Genomic DNA, 22,414 nt, shown 5'->3' on the forward strand with positions numbered 1-22,414 from the left:
ACATTTATTATTATTAAGGCTTTATAGCACATAGTGCTGAAGGTCTGTAGGACACCTGGTCCTACAGCCTGTTTAAAGTTGTTACAGAAAGTATGTATGAAAAGGTAGAGAAAGGAGAAAAAATCCATGACTGGACCTGAGCAGCCTCGAACCTGCAGCCGTCTCATTAACGCTCGAACCCTTATAGGAGTCTGCCAGGCGGTCAGGATGTTTTCTCCTTGTCAATTTGACATCTGCATAAAAATATCATACCACATTACCACGAATGTCACAAGTGCGCATGTTACAGCTGTTAAAAAGTCACAATATAGCCAATACACAATAACAACACACAGTAGTAAATTGGTCCATTAGTCAGTTACATCAGGTAGTGGTGCTTGAAGGTTCAAGTCATGTAGTATAGTGGAATGTTATTTGGTGAATCAATGGACATTTTAGTATTGTACTTTCTTCTCTTTCTGTAGGAATAATAAGCAAGAATTAATGACAGAGATAATAAAATCAGTGTTATGGCACAGGCTGCTCCAATGATGATTCCAAGAATATTTCCTTCAATACTACTACTACCTAAAGTAATGGAAACACAACTGTAGTACAAACTGTTAGATTTTATCTACAACGTGAATACGTAGGGCTACTTTATTGTGTGTATAGCTGTACTTAAAAACTATATACCTTTCTTTGCAACCTACACAAGTGGTTTTGAAAGTATAGTACTGTATATGTGACTGGGTCTATAACTGGTATTATTTCCCATGACCACAAGTTTGTTTTTCACCACGAACACAAAGCTATGTTGAATGCACTGTCAAATTTTGCTGTCAAAATTAGCCAGGCTTGTGCTTTTGCTGGCTGCTTTTCCCAAGCACAGTGGCAATCTGTACAAGCAGTCTTGGGACTTAATGGAGACAACTTGGGGGTGGCCGTATAACTCTGTGATGTTGAACACTTGTGCTGTAAATTTCCTTTCACTTTAGCCAGTTTTGATACCTGAATGGCGTGGTCCTTACTTTGGCCTAATTCATCCCTACATATCCTCTTTTATTTCTAAACAATCTCTTGCTACCTACTACTTATGATCGCTATTGGAACTTGCCTGAAACAGTCAGCATCAAGTTAATATAAACTTAGTTGTTGGATACAGGCTCTGGAAGGTTAAGGAATTGGTATAAAAATGTGTGAAAATTTGATACACTTAGCTTCAACCATTGTATGGTGAGCTACAACACACTAAATACTGGCAATTCTTGATACTTTTAAATAGGCAGCAAAACAGGTATTCTCAGACACAGTCACATAATTTGTGTTTACCCGAACCCTGTTTTCTCTTAATAAACATACTCATGGAGGCCTCCTACCAAACTATGCATAGTATAGTACTGTGACACTCTTTAAATTACAAGGTGTCTTGATACAAGGAACTATATTAATGCAGTATGGACTGTGACAGACCTGCTGTTTTAACATGAATACATGGGTATTGTGGTACACAGCTAATAATTAATAATTCACATGTAGGTACATGTGAACACTCTGAAACCGTACCTCTACCCTAAGTCTTAAAGTCATGTAGTTAGCTCTAACATAAACTATTGTGGATGCCTGCTATAGATTATAACATTTGACAATTCATATAAAATTTTCTTTTATATACAGCAATTGAGACCAATTGGGATATGAGTAATACAACATAAACAAGTATCAGGAGCACCATCAAGGGTTTTTGTTATGCTCATGGGCTCCTGTTGTTAATAGTGAACTACTGACAGGTTATGAAATACTGAACTCAATAATGGTACAGATTTGAGTTCCAGTGCTCATTCACAGCTACAACTTTCGTACATGTAAAAGTATAATTGCTGGTTACTTTCAGAGAGATTATTCATTTCTCATTGACTACCCACAGTAATGTTGATGAAAACGTTTTGAAGACATCATAGAATTTAGTCAAGTTATAAAGCAGTGGTGAATCCAGAAGCTGGCAGGGTGATGGCGCACCCAGGCTAAGGTGCAAGTAGTCAGGGAGAAAAACTCTCTATGCTATACATGTATAGTGTTTTAAGACCCTTTTAAGTAGTAACTGACACAAAATTCAAACACATGGTATCGTGTTTGCAATGACTGTACTATGATATATAGAGCTCCATCTTCATCTGATTTAAAAAATTTTAATACACCCCCTCCGGACATATTTTGTAGCTATAGCATTTCATGTATGTAGGGTTGCACTTTAAAATTGGATGGGTGTGGGCTATTTGTTCCAAATGCCCCATGCTGGATCCACCATTGATACTATATAATTTTGGTATAAAAGATACAATTTTCAGGTCTTCCACAGCCCACACAATTAACTATAATAGAAAGATATTTACCTGTAGTTGTTGGTATCTCTGCACCTGTGTGAACACAAAATAAACAAAGTCTTAGCATCTGAACAATAATATGTCAAAGTCATTGACACACGCATGGCCTAAGCTATACAGTTTATGGTGCTGTGTGTTTTGCCAGTAATGGGGCAAGCACATAGCTAAAATGCTATAGAATCAGTATAATTTAATAACCAGAAGATCTTGTGTTGTAGTTCCTGAGATACTATGACAGGTTTATGAAGTGTCTATTTATAAAAGTACTGGCTAATTTTATAGCTATTGGGTTGCATAAAAGAGACTAATTGCTGTATAGAAGAACACTTATTGCACCACCCATAATCAATTCAAATAATACATACATTTGCTATTTATGTATTAGGAACCTCCACACCTGATCTTTAACCATTGCTACAGGCTGTATATGTATATCATCACTGTTTCACCTCACTTAATTTCTACATAAATATTTAATAATACTAGTTTATTAGAAATCATACTATTCAAGCCATCAAAAATGTGTACTCTACATAGGCGTAGGCCATGTCGTATTTCATGGATTATTCTGTAGTCAGTGACTCGGCAGGTCAAAAGTAAATATAATCATATACGGCTGACTGTTTTATTAGAGTATATGTGACTGCTCTATTAGAGTATCTTTAATGCTGGAGCTAAATCCTAGGAGTGAGAAACTAAAATTTCTTCACTTTCGATAATCATTATTGTGTCTGCAAAAACAAATGTTATGGTGGCATGTCTTTGGGGGCCATACAAAGTGCAAAAAGAAGTGAATTCCACACAAAACAACTAACTTGGGTGCGGCCAGGCCTTGTGAGGGTGACAACAAAGAAATGATGTTAATTTTTATAATAGTTGTGTGGATTTTAAAAATTTATTAGCATTAACATGATTGTAGCCTTTTCTTTGCTGCCACCTTTCTTTTTCACCAAAGGCTGTATACTGTACACCCTTTTTTATAGCATAGCTGTTTTCGTACAGCATAATTGCTACTAGCTGCATACATGATAACACTACTTACTGGTCATAAACACTGTTTGGTCACTTTCTTCTCCAACACCTACAACACTGCCAGCATAACAGGCAAATGTGTAGTTTGTACCAGACGTGAGATTTGTAATAATAATAGATACCAACGTTCCTGCTGAGTATGAAACTAAGTTTGCAGAGTAGTTCCTACATACAAACATACATATGCACATACATACACATGAGCTTAAAGTACAACAGGGATATGATTGAACACACAGTGTACAACTTGTTAGGAAAGAGTAAATTCTCTGAGCAATTACCAATTCAATAATATGTACCTTACTAATATGTAATACCGTTTTATGCGAATTCTGCTCCTTAGACGAGAGGTAATCATTGGTCAGAACATTTTTAATTTCAAACACACAACGTGGTGCTTGAAATTAAAATGCTATTTTCCTATAGAGTTTATGATTATGCATGTGTAATGTGGTAAGGCTAGCTACATGGGCAACTAAGGGAACTGGAATTCCATACACTAGCTAGGCCAGGATGTTACCACAGGAACAACTGAACAACAAGGCATGATTTTATACGTAAAGGTACATAGCTCTGTGCTCTGTGATCTATATAGATGGATTTTTACAGTGTAATTGTCTTCTCCCATTTAAAGCTAAATTTGTTTTTCTTCTTTCCACACACTTAGCTTAATTTGCAATAAAATATCAATCTGATCATTTTGAAAGGGAGAACATTTAAATTAATATTATAAATTCTACAGTAGATATCATTGGCCGCAGCGCAACATGGCTGTGATGATGTTGAGGTTATCACTTCACTCTATAATGCTTATTGACCATTAAAACTGCATGATGACAATTGTTTTACTGCAAGTAGTATGAGAGGGAGTAGTTATCCCTTTTCCCATTTACTTAATGCATACGGCCACTACAGGACAAGTGGATGCAAGGGCTACTAAAGTGTACTTCAGAACTTTGGAGCACTGGTATGTGGGAATTTATAGTCAATTCCGCTATATGGTGGTTATGGTGGTAAGTGGGTTAACATCATACTAATACACATCTACATAATTTCCTGACTGCCACCACTGATTTCACAACTTTTTATAACCCCAGATTCTTTGAAGGCTGTAGCTTTTTTACATCTTGTAAGCTTTATTACTAGCATTCATCGATGAGTAAAAACCGCATACAATAGATACCTCTGTACCTTTGAGTAGGTTTTATCACTTCAAAGATGAACATATTGAGTGGAGGTTGTCCTAAATCATTTGAAGAACAACTAATCACCAAGGATGTTTGTTTCACTGATGATGTTTGCAATAATGGCTTGTTAGGTTTACCTGGTGGAGCTGTATGAGTATAATTACATATGACAATCTAACTCATTATGATTGGTTTAATGGTGTACTTAATACAGTGCTTGGCTACTATGACTAATAACTAAATTATACATTGGAAATGAATTTATGTGATCATTTGGGGACAGCTTTGTGTTCACATTAGTAATTACAGTGGTATCCAAGCCACTAAAGACCACCTAGTGTGTAGGTAACTAAACCACAACTAAACCACAAATACTATAGATTACTGTATATCATGCCACACCTTCAATAGTAGCTGCACTTGAGTAGTGTCATAATTGATGTTGAAAATAAGGATTGTTTTGAGCATCGAGTGGTGGTTGAGCTTGAATAGTGGCAGTGTTGATTTTTTTTGAACTGAGGTCATAAACACCACGGCATTTAACAAAGTGAATACAGTATCTGCGATAACAATGGACTATATCCAAAAGCCCATACTAATGGATTAAATTCACACTTCAGGTGGTGATCCTCAAGTTAAGCTTGTTTACATACATTTTTATTGTAAAACCACTTATGCCATCATCCTGTTGCACAGAATGACCCAGTAGTTTGCATTAGCTGTGCATTATAGTAACTTGGAGGTTGGAGTCCCTCCAATTTTAGATGCATAGTTTGCACCTCTTAAGATTGAGATACTCTAACAGAGCAGTCATATACTCAAATAGAGTAGTCATACATTTGTATAAATAATTTCAGATCCCCTTCCTGCATTGCTATCCCTCACAGCCTAAATTTTGTTATTACATTCAAGCTTTCACCCATCAATTGTAATGAATAATGAGTAATGAGCTGTCATATTGGCCTAGGTTAACTTATAGCATAAAATTAACAAGTGGCCTAATGATTGTCAATAGTTTGTTGCCTAATGATCCTCGACAATTTGTAAAATTATTACGCTTGCACATGGGCATATGTGAAGTATAAATGGGTAGCTACCACACACTCCTGTAGAAAATAACCACTACTCTGCAGAATTCCAGTACATGGTTATTTTATATATATAGTCAAGTGGCATGTACAGGTTTACAGGTGTGCACACTGTATGCATACATTGACTCATTGACTACACATTCATAACACATACCTGTGAAGAGTATAATTGGCTGAGATACAAAACTAACACCTTGTCCAATACTATTAAAAGGTGTTACTATGACTTCATATCCATTTTCTTCATACTGTAGACCAGTTACAGTAAACTCCCAACTTGTAGCTGTAGCATTAACTTGAGTTGTAGGGTACATTCTCGTATACTCAGACAAAATGTTTGTAGTACCAGCTACTCTGAATTCAAGACATATAGCAGTGATAGGACTTCCTCCATCATACTGAAGAGTGACTGAAAGTTGTACTGAATTGTAAGCACTGCTGGAACCTGTTTCTGAGGCAATCTTTGGAGCTGTAGGAGTAACAAAATACATTTATACTTACTAATGGGATGATCGAGTAATTATTTAACAGATTAATGATATGAGCAATATAACAAAAGTAATGACAAAGTAACATGACAAAGTAATATAACATCCAGAAATTGTAATATGCTACTTCTTTTAATGCACATTGTATTCAGCAAGAAACTATTTGCATTTTTGGTCTAGACAGCACTGAATCAGTGTTGCAGGCATGGCATGGGCAAAAAGTAATAGCATATGGGGATTTCACTTGAGTCCAAGATATGTTTTTGTGGCTGTGGCGGAACTACACCAAGAAATACATGTCTCACTTGTGGTACCTGTATAGTTGCGGGCTGGAGCTTGTACCAAAGGTAGGACTTACCTATAGCTTGTAATGAACAAATGTAATTTGTAACTTTAAGCCCTCAGAGCAATACGTGTAATGTTTAACTCATTGCTTTTACTGGGAGTAATATGTAACCAACATAGTGTGTTACAGTATATTGTAACAAGCAATATAATATTTGCAACAATGACCCAACCTCTGGTTATGTTGATAAGCTGTTGAAGCTACTCTTTAAATTTATTCTACATTATGTTTTCCATGCCTCCAATAAGCTTTGACAATTTGTAGTGGTGAAGTGTGGGCACAAGTCAAAGGTAAACCACACATGCAGTGAATAAACAGCTAATACTGTAAACAGGATATAGTTTATCTTCACGCTCATGTGTAAACCAATGCCCCATGTATAGCATGCAATGAACATCACAGATGGAGACACTGATATTATAAGACACTCCAGTGTAAAGCAGTGACCACTATTGTATTATAACTAGGTGTTAACTGACCTCCTCGGGGAGTTAGGAATCCTTTATCACTTGAAAAAGGAGAATTTCCTGCCAAGTTACTAGCTGCTACATTGAAAGTATATAAAGTATTAGGGATGAGTCCTTCTAGTATCACACCAGTCATATCAGCTGATACATTGACCATAACAACATTACTGGAATTACTGATATGATATTGTACTATAATATGGTCAACAGGACGATTGATAGTGTTAGTAGTTATGGTCCATGTTACTAGTGCAGTAGTTGATGTTATTCCAGAAGAGGAGACATCACTGAGCATGTCAGGTGTACCTATGCAATCAAATGCATGAAAAGTAAGTAAAAATTTTTGACAGTTTTATGAAGTAGCAAACTACACCAGTACATATAGCAGGTACAGGTGTATGTTACTGGATGCTATGTTTTTGAGATAAAAGCAATCATGGCTTTCATGCACGAAATCTTGCAGAATCACAATTAATTAAGAAATACTGTGAAATTTGTTATGCTGAGTGAATTGTTTATATTAAATGTGCAGGAATCCATGACACATGCAAAGTGTCCTATGTATGCATGGCACTACAGTGCATTACACTGTACACGCATGCAGCAACGCATGCAATTCATGTACGTGTTGCTCATACACGTACATGCATATATATACGCGTGTGGGATACGGTTGAAGTGAACGCAGATGAAATACTGTACTTTCACATGAGTGTCAACTGTATCTAGAGGTGTATTAACACACGCATAAACTGCCCAGGTACAGTATCTCCATACTAAAACAGCTTGGCTGTACAAAAGTCGTATCCATGAAACTAAAAGATACTGACAACTAAACAGGAATTCAGCAAGACTGCACAAAATAATAATAAAGGATCATTGTTATATAGATTTTTTGTAAATTACATATAGTTAGTTGTCAATTATTCATTTCTTGGCCCTACCAGATATTAACTCCTTTAGTCACCAGTTACTTTTAGTTTTGTCCAATCTGTAGACACATCTTTTTTGTACAGCCAAGCTTGTTTTTGCACGGGGGTAATCAGATATCACTAGGTATGTTGCGCAATTAATCATTAAGATTATCCTATGGGGATACACTCTATATTATTAAAGTAAATGGTCTTTATAAAGAAGTGGTCTTTGTTGAAAGTAGTATTGTATCGATTCCCACTTTTTAGGCAAAACCGATATCTGATATTTTTTACCCTATTTTACTGATAGCTATAACCGATACCCGATTGTAGTCTCTACATGTTGCACCTGTGCATAAGTACAGCTAGTAAAGCCAATGCTGTGAGGTTGTACACTTACCTCATCTCAAAGTTGCTAGTCAGACAAGTGGGCTAGGGCTCCAACCATCACTGTATTGTGGTTACCACAAAACATCAACAAATTATCTAAGTACATGCCAGAGCCCTTGACACCAGCCCTCCAGTGGTACTGCAGCTGCTGAAGCTGAATAGACTAATAATCTGCTGGCCACAGCCCATCACAACCAATTTACGATTATGTTAAAAACAGCTAATTATCGGCTTCTACTGATTACCGATCTGATAATCAGTACAACTCTAGTTCCTAATCCCCTTCTTTCTCCATGAGAATATCTTAATCCTTTGTTTCAAGCATTACCTAAACCCCACACCTGGGGCCTAAATTTTTGTCCATTCCCCTCGTAATGCCCTTTGTTTGCCCGCACGGGGGTAGGTGGCGCAAACCTTTGATAAGTATTCAAAATAATTATCAGAAACAATAGTAGGAAATTTGAAAAGCATACTATACTTCATCCTAACTTCTAGACTAAGTGTAAAAGCTAAGACACACATTTCAGATATTTCAAGTATAACTTACATAGAATTCATCACCTTTGGTAATACCATGAAGCCCTCTACATATAGTGGGTATCCATTTGGAACATTTTCTCTGGATAGTTACAGGTTATCTTCATGAACTTGTGAGAACCATAAATGAACCCCAGCAACAAGCAGGAAGCTATCATATCATATCAAAGACTAGTAGCTGTTGTGCTGTTAGTAACTGGGCAATATTGCTTTGCAGTTGGACGAAACAAGACCACTAAACTCATCTGTTTTTTTGCCACAGAGTTAACCCCGTGCCCTTATTCTCTCTCTTGAATTTGGTGCATTATTATTCCATAATTCCCTGAAGTGGTTCCAGAAATAAAGCAAATTATAAGCTTTTTCCTATGCAGTTTAAATTATAATAACTTAATGGGTCAAAATACTCTAGAGCAGTCACATATAAAATTGAGTGACTATTTTATTTTGGTAAGTGATTGCTCTAATAAAGTACACATCTCAATTGTTTTATTATGGTTTTGTGTTATTGGAGTTTGAGGGATTATTTCAAGAAATGTTCTATAATAGTGCAAGAACACAGTGTGAAACACAATATAACCTTGGCAACTGTTGATAACTGCAAGATTTTCTCCTTCTTAGGTGGTATGAATACAGCAAAGTATTGAATTAGCTTACAGATCATGTGCTATTAGGCAAAGTCTTCTGTGAATACAAAACTTGGACAATTCTGTAAATAGCTATTAGCTATATACAAAATATATATACTGTACAATACATGCTAAGTATTAAATTGCTCACCTATCACAATTGCTACGGCATTAGCTATGTCCATTCCATGATCATTCTCTACCCTACAAGTGTATGTTCCATTGTCAGTCTCAATTATTTCAGTAATAGTTAATGTGTTACTGGTTAATCCACTGACCCTATCATCACTATCTAATGTACCACCTGAAAATCTCCACTGATAGTTGAGAGGTACATCTCCTTGTGATAAACAGTTCAATACCAGGCTTGTTCCCATAGCAACTACCTGGTCATTCAGTGAAGTGATTGTGGGTGGTACTAAAGCAAAGATGAAATATGGTATGTCATGTTACATGGTAGAAGACATACACTACTGTACATACATACTGACTTTACGTGTAGCATATGCACATGTGTGGATGCAGTGTGTGTGGTGTAGTTTAATATAGATCTGCAGTGTGTGTGTTTGTGTGTATGCACTAACAATAATGACCAGTAACCAGCCTTACAGTGATGCCTTCAGTTGGCAGTGCTGGTGAGGTATAATCAAGCCCAAAAAGTGCCTCCAAAAATGCTTCCAATAAGTTGTTATAATGTGCCTTCAGACAAGTGTAACTCAATAACAGCTAAGGTTCTTGACAGGTTTGGTTATTTCAGTTAGACGTCACTCAACCTGACAGGTGCATTTTGACCTACTGCTGTATGTACAATGCATGTTCCATGGACTAACCTTTATTCTCCTCTGTGTCCCATTTCTTTTTGTTGACAGTGCAATGTGTCAATTTGCAGTAGCATATGTGGTGTGGCTTAGCTATCTGACTGGCAGCTATCACGGTTATTGTCCGTATTTTCCCATAGTGACTAAATTTATTGCAGAGATGTTTCTTGTACTGTTCTTCATTTGAATCACTGTGTAACAGGATGAACATATACAGCTGTAAATGAAATGTAATGATGCCTCACTCGTCAGACACAAATTAATTTTATGGCATGTCCATAGTGCTAGTCTTATACCTTTTGATGTGGCATGCATGAGTTCACCAGTCTAAAAATTTTGAATAGAATACAAACATGTTGTTGAACACGTGTGTAACATTTTCAGTCGCAGAATCTAGTTTTAATTGTTGTATCACTAAATTATTAGAGAGACACCTACTGGCAAACTGATCACTGAAGTTTGGCATTTAAAGGTAAATGCTCTAAAAAAAAGCAACTAAAAGTAAAGGTGAGTTCATTTGTTACAAAACAATCAATTGTGATTGAAGCTTTGCATTACGTATAGAATACAAGGTTTCTGTAAATTCAGAATTCTCCTCTGTAACAATAATGTGTTCAATATGGTAAACAATGTTCTCATGACTAACCAGCTGTGGTTATTGAACTTCAATGGACATCAAGAAAATGCACATTTTTATTTCTTTTACGCACATAATAATGTATTGTGCAGTGCTCATCTACTTTAGATATGGTCAAAACCTACTGCTGCTTCATTACAGATGTAAATGCAACAACTACCTAGTAAGTCCACAAATACACTGTACTCAGCTCTTCCAAACTCATTCTGTACAACACATCGGTACCATCCTTCTTCACTAGCACTAGTGAACATCATAGTGTGTGTACCATCTGTTGTTGACCCATCCGCTGACTGATATATCACATCATTGATATACCAGGTGAAGTTTGGTAGTGGTATAGCAAGGTAGTTGAATGATATACTGAAGTCTGAATCTTGTCGTATAGACATGTTTGAAGGGGCTGATAGCACCATACTGGGAACTAAATAGACAACAGACACCACAGTAACATTTGTACACATTAAAGTCCATGCAGGGTTGAAACAGCTCATTAATTTAGATGATTCAAATCATCAAATTAATTGTATATAATAGGCCACTATTTGTCCAAGTTGAATGCACATAATATTATTATTATTTATCATCCCAAGGTCTGGTTATAGGGTTAGCTATTATAATTGCAGTATGTGTATTATACCACCTACCATTGATAATAATATTGTAACCAAGCATTTAGGAGTTATGTATAGATTATTGGTCAGTACTGATCCTAGCTAATGTGTGATCTAGATTTACCACGCAAAACAATTATGAGTTGGAGAGTCTAAGCTCAATAATACTAATACTAATAATAATATAATCTAGCCGCTCACTGTAAAGAATACCCCTGAAATTGGGAAGAGCATATATGTAAGGTTTTTATGGCATACAATACAAGTGTTTACACATTCACTGACTTAATTCACTATTTTATTTAATGTACAGTCGCCAGGCTAGACTACCAGTGGATAGCACGTATGGTTTATGTATGCATCATGTAGTTACTGCAGGCCTACTTACAATCTTACCTACTACTGTAACATCAATGGTTACAGTTCTGGATTGGAAGAAACCAGATATTGTATGTTCACACTCATATTGCCGATGATGATATAGTTGTACACTTGTGATGTGGAGTCCATCGTCTTCAATAGAATATGTACCATTGTTCACAATGGGATCACCATCACCAGTAAACCAGTTGACCAATGTATCGTTGACAGAACTACACAATACTGTACTATCAGTTTGATATACTAACTGTTGTTGTGGAAGAGCTGTGATCTGGATAACTGTGGAAAGAATAAAGCAAGAAAACAGACATCACATGTGTATAGCAGCAAGGAATGTTTAATTTGTTAATATTGTCCTCAAAGTGATAATTTATGTATAGTTTACAGTTACAAAGTAAAATTTGCAAATCATAGCACAAATAATAATATACTTGTTATTGCAAAGCCATACAATACAGGTACATAGTACTGTAAATGGGGAAAGTTTCGCTGGGTGAAAGTTTCACGGGTAAGGCTCACTTACATTTCACGGTAAAGCTTAAACATAGCTGTATAAGTACACTGAAAACTATTGATCTAGCGGGGAAACTTTTGCATTTTGCTTTGAAACCACAAAAAACGTGAAACTTTTGCCCAGCGAAACATTCCCATTTACGGTATTTTGCTGTCACATATATGGATGCATTAATACAAACAAGGTCCTGTGCCTGCATGAAACATGCAATAGGATCAAGCACAACATGAACACTTACATATCACATTAACATAACCACTCATCGGTGATAATTGATTGCTACTTGCTCTACATTGATAGTGACCACTATCAGATTGTTGAATGTTCATGATTACCAGTCTGTAGAATTGTCCACCACCAATTTGTATGACTAATAATCTCTCATTATTATCAATGTCTAATAGTGTTCCATCTCTTAACCACTCAGTAACAGTGCTCCCAGTAGGCACAGAACAAATTACCATCTCAAGAGTTGATCCAGCTATCACATTAACACTGTTTGTTGGAGATATTGTAACTAGAGCAAATTAACAAGGAACACATCATTGTTAACAATCATTTAATGTTCATCTAAAGTAGTTGTCATACCATGAATGCTGCTTAATGCTGCATAGATATGATTTATGTGGCTATGTACATAGCTAATACACTGTTACCTTATGGAGCTAGTAATAAAGAATTTTTGCAACAAAGGCATGCAGTTACTGTATCTGGTAAAATACATTCAAGTATTATGTCAATTATGTCAATAGGTGATTCATCATGTCCTGCCTCTATACACAAAAGAGATCTCAACTGAGCTGTGTCAGTATTAGATGAGACACTGACAAAGATAGCTATTGAGATATTACTAAAGTATGATTCAGATGTTACCTGTTATAGCTGTATAAAGCAGAAGTACTGTATACAGTCACATGAGCCAGTCTGCTTTCCTCTGTCATTGAGTAGAGACCTTCTTGACATTCTCAAAGAAAGAATTTAAATCTTATGACTTTTAGATACAGCTATAGCATATGCAGTGTTGGGCAACTTACTAATTTACTTGCAACTGAACTATTTAGTTACAGTTACATATTACCCATAAAATAAAGTAACTATAATAATATTACATATTATATTACTTTGTGTCCACAGCCTTAAGCTGTCACGTGTGATACTACCACCTCATCATGTGACATAATTGCGTTGTTGGACAATGTGCAAATCTTGGTTATAAGTAAGAAGCTGGTGAATAAGCTTCATTCAGTAGGCTTCATTACTTCATTGTGGCTAGACATTACTCAGTGGATTACTAACGAGATTAGTAACATTGTTACTTGTAGTAATAATATTACATAATATTAGATTCGTTACAGTAACTATATTACTTAGGTAACACGTTACATTTGTAAGTAAAGTAACTTGAGTTATATTACCTGTTTTTATAGCATATTCCGTTATATTACTTAGTTACCACAAAAGTAATAATAATTATTATGTAACATGTTACTCCCAACACTGAGCAGGCTAAACACCAGAACAAGTGTGGAAGCATGCATGTATGTGTAAATCTGATGAGGAGGTGTAAATGTTTGAAGGTGCATGTTATCTTCTATAGGCTGCTTTATGAATGATCCACTGAAAAATGACTATGTTTGTTTATTGCTTTCAGAGGAATAGTTCAAGCACCAACCATGTATGCATATGGAAAATACAGCATGAGGGTGTGTGTCAAGAGGCTGAAACACCACAAGACAAAGCCGAGTGCTATATTAGTCCTGTCCCAGAGTACTGTATTTTCCACTGATACACACAAGCATGGGTATCACTTTACATGTTACGTATATCGTACTTCCTAGTCATCTTGTTTGCGATTAAACTACCAGTAAGTGTTCATTATAATATTTTTCTGGTCATAGAATAAACTGATAGGATAACATAGGCAGTTTTTTTAGTGAATTGCAACATGATCAATTATTGGGTCCGAGTGGGATTTTTGAGTTATTCCTTTCACAATTGTGCTGTATTTTCTGCCCTAACTGTATACTGTATCTGTCCAATTATCCACATAACAGTATATAGTATTCACAAATACAGTACTTTATGGTAAATACTGTACACTTGGCACACTGGTCCCCTTCCACACAAATTACATTGTTAATAATAAGGGTTATTAACTTTCTGTTTGGGGTCAGCAAGTTAATGCAACATCCAGATCAAAAAGAAAAATATAAGAGAATAAGAAGAGAATATAATAATTAGATATATAATCATAAAATAATTAATTTTAATCCTCCTAAACAAGTTTGCAGAGTGTAATTTGTTTGCATGCACCTGGAAGTGATTGGAGGTACTTTTTTATGGACTTTATGAGCTCACTACAAAACACTTTGTTACTGTGTTTCTTTTACATACAAATACGAGTACCTGCTTTATGCCCATAGCCTAGTAACAGTTGTGTATAGTGAAGTCTCTGTATCAATGCACGCAGTATTGTTAATTAAGATCAAAGCTTCATTGTTTTCAGAGCAAAATGCACTGTAAGCAGTCAGACTTCTATATAAACAACAGTGGAAGTCATGAATAAAATTAAAATTCTTTATACACCTGTATAACAGGTGGATGATAGCTTATACTCCCAAGTGGCTAGATTACCTTTTCTATGTCATTGGGTAGGAGAAAGGGTCTGGTTCAGTTCAAATCCCACATTCATTTTGACACGTCATGGGATGACATCACAAGTATACAACTAGTAGTTATAAACTGTAGATAGTACAACAAAGTACTGTTTAAACTGTACCTGTCTTAACTGTATACAACAATTCACTAAATTGTAGACACCAAAACAATCTGTTAATGTACACTTGTACTTGTAATTGGTGGGTGCAAGCAGCGACCTTGAAATACATTATGTTAATACTGTCCAATTGGACGAATTGTGTCAAAATGAGTCTGGGATTTGAGATAAATTTGTTTTCCCTACATGTAGCTACAAAACATTATGATTAGTGCTGTGAATACATACATAGCTAAATGACTATGAGAGAATATTACAGGGGTGAAGAGGTACCCTTCGCTTCCCAAGGATTATAGCTAGTTACGTAGCTACTGCATGTGGATGTATAGTGGAACCTCTCTATTACCAGGCAAGAATTGTAAGCCTATATATTTGCTATAATACAGAGGTTTTCAATCAAAGGTCAAAATGTATGGATCGACTCAAACTTGTTGGGATCAAATCTTTGCTTTTACAATGGAGTCTTTTTTTCAATGGTTCCACCATAATCAATATGCACCTATCAATAGTAAGCTCCACTACCTCCTCCCAGTACTAGGACATTAGTGTAGAGTTATCGCCAAATTTGATCAGTGATATTCTGCCCCATTTGATTGTTTGAAATTATTGATGTTGTTTAACTTGAAAGCTATGTAAGAAAACTACTATAATCTGTTTCCTACATGTGTTATAGACATGCTATGTAGATATTTGACCACTAGTCGTGCCCCCATGGGTGGAGAATTGGTTTGTAAAAAAAGTCAAATCTCCACCACTGTGCCCGTGAAGGGATAGGCAGGGAATAGTATTGATAGGTGCAAATAATCACATAATTATGGACAAAAAGCATAAATTTATTAAAGGCTAGCTGCTGTAGTAGGCCAAAGGTCTGTCCATGTTAGATTTCAATCTAATACTGATCTAGATTGTTACATGGTAGCTATTTCACTAGTACGTATTATCTCAACAGGAATGTACATACTGTCGAAGATTGTTGACATTGTACATACACATAATTTTTATGGTGTAATAGTATGCTGTGGAGTTTTGACAAGTCATGATATGGCGTAGAGCTCGTTAAGTTGCATCCGTGCATACAGTGTCGATCACTTTCTTGCAGTCCCCGAATAAGTTACTATATGATCCTGCCTCTTATCACATACACAGCTAACATGAGAACATGCATCAAATGATAATGGAGTGGTATAAGGCATACGTATATGGGAAGGAGGATTGTGGGTGGAGCATGGGTACACAATAGCTCACTCCCTTTTGATAACACTGGCTCCAGCTAGCAAACCACGAAAACATGTTGTAATTCCATGCATTCATGGACCGAGGAGAAACTTAAGCCATGGATTGTAGAGCTAGTTATCAGCTATGCAATTTATGCTGGCTCAAGTGGAGGTTAACTTTTATAACAATAGCTAACAGTACTTCCAACGCATATTGTTAATTTCACATACGTATGTAGCTAGCTACACCATACCATTCTGAGACGAAACAAATCGCACTAGTACTACACAAGAAACTAGCTTGACAATTAGTACATTTAACTTCTCCATACGCTGACTCAGTCACTATCAAGTGCACCAAATTCTTCAGTGAAATATAGCTAGCTAGCTATAATCGTCTTCAGGTTGCAATTGTCACGCGAACACTCAGACTCGCTCTAAAGGGCGTCATAACTCCTCCGCTCGCTTAGCTGCACATCAGTACCTTATTTAGTAATTGGTAGAACCGACAGTTGAACATTGTTTTTTTTTTTTTTCATTTTTCAGTCTATTCATGAATCGATGAATCATGACTCAAATAGTATTATTTTCGCAGGATGCCACCACAACACAAGGGGTGTCACTCCAATAGATACTGTATTACGATCTGCGACAGCGCGGTCAAAGTCGGTCAAGATCAATTTTGGACATAACACACATACATACTGAAAACTACACCATACTACTACTTATTACTATATACTTATTACTACCTACATACCTTAACTTAACCAATGTCAAAGTCAGGAAATTCGTCCTCAGCAGTAAGATCAATTTTCGATTTTGACCGTTGACTTTCGTCAAACATTTGTCTTGACCATAGACCTGGTTCCGTTTATTTTCGCTATATTTCGTGCACTACTAACTAGCGAAGCTTTGACTGTGCTGGGAAAACAGCTTGACCGTTGTTCTTCGTGAAAAATCAGCCTTGTTCGTTGATCTTTAGCTTTGACCGCGGTCGCAGATAGTAGTACAGTACCTATTGGAGTGATACCCCCTTGCAACACTAAAGTGCTAGCCAATCAAGGATCAATTTATAATAAAAACACTTGCAGCCCGATCAGATCACTAGCATGGGCTGCTACATGATGAAACCTTACTTCATGTGAATATGCAGATCACAACTGACCTAACAGGCTTACTAGCTGTAAAGTAAAGAAAAGTTGTGGAGCAGACAACACACTACTCTGGCTCTGGTCTCCCCAGTGTTTTTTTCTAGGATTTCTCCTTTGGGGGTAATCAGGAATTTGGGGGTGACCAGATGAAAAACCATTTAAAACAGACAAAATAGTTGCCATTGCCAATGAAACTAGTTAGTCAAGGCTGCCTCATGAGTATTGAGTTTTGTGATTGGCATTGGGGCTTTCTAAGATTAAATCCAAGGGTAGCTATGTTGATATCGCATGTTAGCTAGTTATACTTGAAAGTAAAAGCAATTTTTAAAAGCAAGATTGAATTTAAGAGAATTGAGCTTAATTTAAGATAGTATACTTGGGCTGCTCTCAGATATTGAAAAGCCATCAATATGTATAAGACCTTTTTATAGTTGTATATGTACCTGGAGAACTTTTTAAATTTGAGAGTGGCATTTTAAGCTTACATACGACATATTTTAACATAAGAAAAATTTTCGGAATAAGCTGTTTAAGATTGAACTTGAGGGCATTGTTGATGCAGTAGCTTTTCCATTCAAAGTATGTATATAGCTACAGGGCAGTTGTCACTCACCATTTTAGGAGGGGAGTCTGAGATTTTAGAGGGGCGAGAAAGTCCTCCCTCCCCCCCTAACAGCCCTAGAATAAACACTGAGCAGCAAACAGTTAGCTATACGTATCATCTAACCAATCACAATGCAAAACCTGCTAGCTCTAGCAGCTATATAGGAAGGGAGAATCACCATTATTCATTTGACCACAGTCAGATCACACTTAAGGGAAATTTGTGTGGAAATGGCAAGGAGTGTAAGTGTATGCAAATAATTAAAATAAAATTTTAGCAATGCTGGTACATTGCTATGTAGTAGCTACATAATTATATACAACTGTAGTTATTATATAATAAAGTAAGTGAGACTGCACAACTATATATACTAACTGAGAGCCATCTTTAAATAATACAACCGCCTTCTATATATTCAGTGGTCCATATGTCAATGAAATAGTGGGTCTCAGACACGGATAAGATGTGGTAGATGGCCAATGTGGACAAAACACTGCATGAGTTTTGAATGTGATATTAGTAAACATATAGACTGTATATCAATATTTTATTGACCTTCTAGTCTGTCAGTGTCTCGGTTAAATTTTAGTAGTGATGTATACTCATAGCTCGAGGTAAGCAATTGTTTCATTTATGTACATCATGTATAGCTACATGGACATGGCACTTACATAAAAATCATACATACTGTGGTGCCACTGACATCATCTGGGGTGCATGTGTAACTAAGCTACCCTGTAGAAACGTAACTGTGTACCTCAAAATTTGTTAGCATATAGCTATAAGTCAGTGGAGTCAGACTTGCTTTATAACAACAACACTAGTATGTTACAGCTATATTACAAGTCACAGTAGAATATAATTACACAATATATATAATAGTGTATTCTTACTCATGAGTTACATGTGGTAGCGACACACGAAGTTCTGTAAGGTTCAAGTCATGTTGCTGGGCTTATAGTGGAGTGCTATTACTTAACTTTTTTGGCGAAATAACAATGCACATATATGCATGATGTGTTTTGTTTGCTTTTGGTAGGAACAGTATAAAAGAATCAGTGACAGAGCCAATAAAATCATTGAATGTAAATCATGGCACACACTACTCCAGTGATGATTCCTTCTTTATCAGTTTCTATAATAATGGAGCACATCCTTGAGCATACTGTGCCTTAGATTTTAACCAGATGATACTTGGTGTACATGTACACAGAGTGCTATTGCTATGAATTGATAATTACAATAGTGTGTTTGCATTCATACCTGAGCTTGTAATAAATCATGTTATATGTGTAGGCCCCTACTACAACATAATAGGCTAGTAGCATTGTGTCACCTTTAAATGCCAGAGCTGTTTATCAGAGAATGCATGCTTTGATATGAGCAAGAAATAAAACATTTTAATATCCCATTGTTTTACTTAGCATTGCTATATATTGGATAAAATAATTTTGGTGTTAAATACACTGGACAACAAATATGTTTTAACATGAAAACATGGGTGTTGAGGTGCTGTATAAAACCAATGAAAGAGACTACATGACTGTAATCAAGAGTCCATAATGAACACGCCAAAACCATGCAAGCTATTGTACTTACAGCAGTCTTACCTATATTATGTACTACCTCTTTTTCAAGTTGTTATTAGCTATACTGCAGGGGAGGGGTGTACCCAGGCCAAGTAATTGAGGGGGAGGTTCTTTAGTTGCATATCATCATAGTGTTTTCATATACACTCAATGTAACAATGAGATATTAAATTTCAACATCTACAAAATAATTGTATACATTATTTTGACTTTAAAGATCCTTTTGAGTAGTGACTGATACAAAATGGCATTATGTTCAATGACTGTACTGTCTATTAGAGCTATTGACCGCTCTATTAGAGTGTTTTGAGGGTAAGCTGTGGAAAGGGGAGGATGATATGTACCTAAGCCCCCTCTACATTTGATTCAATATAAGGTATATTGTACATATTTTGTAGCTACAGGCAGTAATAGTGTTTCATGCATACAGGATTGCACTTTGAAAGTGGAATGGGTTAAGCATGGTGCAAAATTTACGAATGATTTTATTATTACATGATATATGCAATGCACCATGTCCATTGATGCACTACCCATGAAACAATGTGTTAAAAGGCAACTAGTGAAATCTATCAGTAACATATCAAGCCCATGCATGTTTGTATTCATCCATTGGTCAGTTAGTCAAGTCAATAGAATATCCCAAAATCACTTTAAATTTGCAAAGTGATTAATTAGAAGCATTTCGGGTCATCATTAAAGCACGTTTGGTCTCCATCTGCTTGTTACGGGTATTCTAAGTTACATAATACATACATTTTGGAGGGTAGTATGTACCTGACCGCCTGGATAAGAGAGGTTCCACTGTACACTTTATATATACTAGTCATAAACACAGCTTTGGTCAGTGGTCACTTGTTCTTCTATACCTATAGCGTAACAGACAAAATTGGATAGTTTGTACCAGAGGTGAGGCTTGTACATAATAGTAATAGACAGCAACGCTACTACTAAGCATGAAACTAAATTTGCAGAATAGTTCCTGCACACATACATATTATACATACATACATATGTACACAAGTACTTAAATTATAACAGAGATATGATTTAACATGCATAAATTATAATTAGAAATGGCGTACAACATGGTAGGGAAGAGCGCACTATGTCATATTCTCTCAACTATTACATGATGTCTCATGAATAACTAGATAAGGTACTATGTACACATATTGGTATTATACTTCACTTCTTGTGAAGAAGAAAGGTAAAATTTAATGTACTGAAATTAAAAAATAGAGTATATGATTATGTGGAATGTGGTATGGACAGCTACACCATGCACACAGTGATGTTATTGATGTGTTGTACAACCAAGGGAGCTAACATTCCACACGAGGCCAGGGTGTGTGATTTGTACAGTGCAACATATAGTTGTTATAGGTAAAAATAGTCTAATGATCACCAGTAGCTATAGCTAGTTTGTAAACTCCTTACACTATAATGTGTAGCTGTCACTCACTCTTATCACTAATCTAAAGAATTCCAGGTTTCACCACAATGCTGAAATAGTATTTTCACTCTAATATATAGATAGTCTATGCTTAGAAGTTACGATATGCAACTTGAGTGGTCAGGCAGGTGAGTGGTTGTATCTGTTTTGTCATTTGTATAGCAGGGGCATACGCAGGAATTTTGAAAAGGGGTTGCCTATAAAATTACTTTTATATTGGAGTAGTTTATATTGCCTGACTGCTTTATTAGAGTATTTCCATCTTTTCACCAAAACAAAATTCAGAACAATACTATAATATTGTTGATATCGGTTGAGAAACTATTATTTAACTAAGATAAAAGGTTACAACTTGTCCTATTCCATAGAAGATTCCAGATTCTGGAAACCTGAAGTTTCAATTTCTTAATGTTTCAAGTAGTGTGCAAAATCCAAAGAGGTTTCCTGAAAGCCCCTTGGTACACTCCTGCATAGCTAATTACTACATGGTGAGTAATTTATGAAATTCTAAAGACTGTCTTAGTGCCAGAGATTGCATTATTGCAAAATTATATATAGTTTTCAGTAGCTCCCAGTTTACTGAGAAATGTGCCTCTCCTAGGCTTGCTCCCCTTGACCCATTTTCCAATACCCCACTGAATATCCACTGACATGTACTCAGAAAGACATGCACGCAGTGACAGCTTATTAGCGTCAAATAATTAAGGAAATAGACATGCCTTTACCCTTTTGGTCAAATGACTGTTTTGGTGAATGATTTTGTATTCCAAGGACTTTTTATTCATGATCATGTTAAGCATCTGGTGTGAATTTTGTCATAATCATTAATCTTCACTGTAGTCAATGTTAGCTATGCGTAACTGTAAAACACCTAATATAAATTAAAAGTGAGCACCTAAAGGTAGAGGTGCACCGATACCAATACCGGTGAAAAGTAGACTTTTAGCAGATGCTACACAGAAGTAAACATAATTGTCTAAAGTTTTCTACGGTTGACACACAAGTCTCAAGTTGCAAAGGTTTTCATGATGGCTTGGGTTCAAATCCTAAGTTGGTCACACTTATATTTTCTTTTTTACACATCTTTTTACCACTACCTTTTCACAATTTTTCTCCCCTTTACATTGGTTTTAGTGACCACCTTTTAAACTTTTTGCCACATGTTTAACATTTTTTTGTATAGTGTCCATACTGAAAACCTTTTATGTTCAGATAT

General features: G+C 36.0%; 1 protein-coding gene across 3 annotated transcripts; it reads right to left on the minus strand.

Moving 5' to 3' along the window:
• Positions 1-218: 218 nt before the first annotated feature.
• Positions 219-17,242, minus strand: LOC136269087 (netrin receptor unc-40-like). 3 transcript variants are annotated; one of them, XM_066064569.1, is made up of 11 exons: positions 17,156-17,242; positions 12,644-12,922; positions 11,907-12,170; positions 11,057-11,320; positions 9,593-9,859; positions 6,987-7,280; positions 5,828-6,142; positions 4,587-4,728; positions 3,406-3,560; positions 2,373-2,396; positions 219-567 (listed from the first exon to the last, which is right to left on the minus strand). In XM_066064569.1, exons 2-11 carry the CDS (start codon positions 12,867-12,869, stop codon positions 386-388), a joined length of 2,133 nt encoding a protein of 710 aa, XP_065920641.1. In that variant the 5' UTR covers positions 12,870-12,922; positions 17,156-17,242; the 3' UTR covers positions 219-385. The 3 variants fall into 3 exon arrangements, with proteins under 3 accessions (XP_065920641.1, XP_065920623.1, XP_065920630.1); XM_066064551.1 differs by lacking the exon at positions 17,156-17,242 and adding an exon at positions 16,650-16,870; XM_066064558.1 differs by lacking the exon at positions 17,156-17,242 and adding an exon at positions 16,711-16,859.
• Positions 17,243-22,414: the final 5,172 nt, after the last annotated feature.

The sequence above is a fragment of the Dysidea avara genome, chromosome 1 (assembly GCF_963678975.1).
Source record: "Dysidea avara chromosome 1, odDysAvar1.4, whole genome shotgun sequence".
NCBI classification, from domain to species: Eukaryota; Metazoa; Porifera; class Demospongiae; order Dictyoceratida; family Dysideidae; genus Dysidea; species Dysidea avara.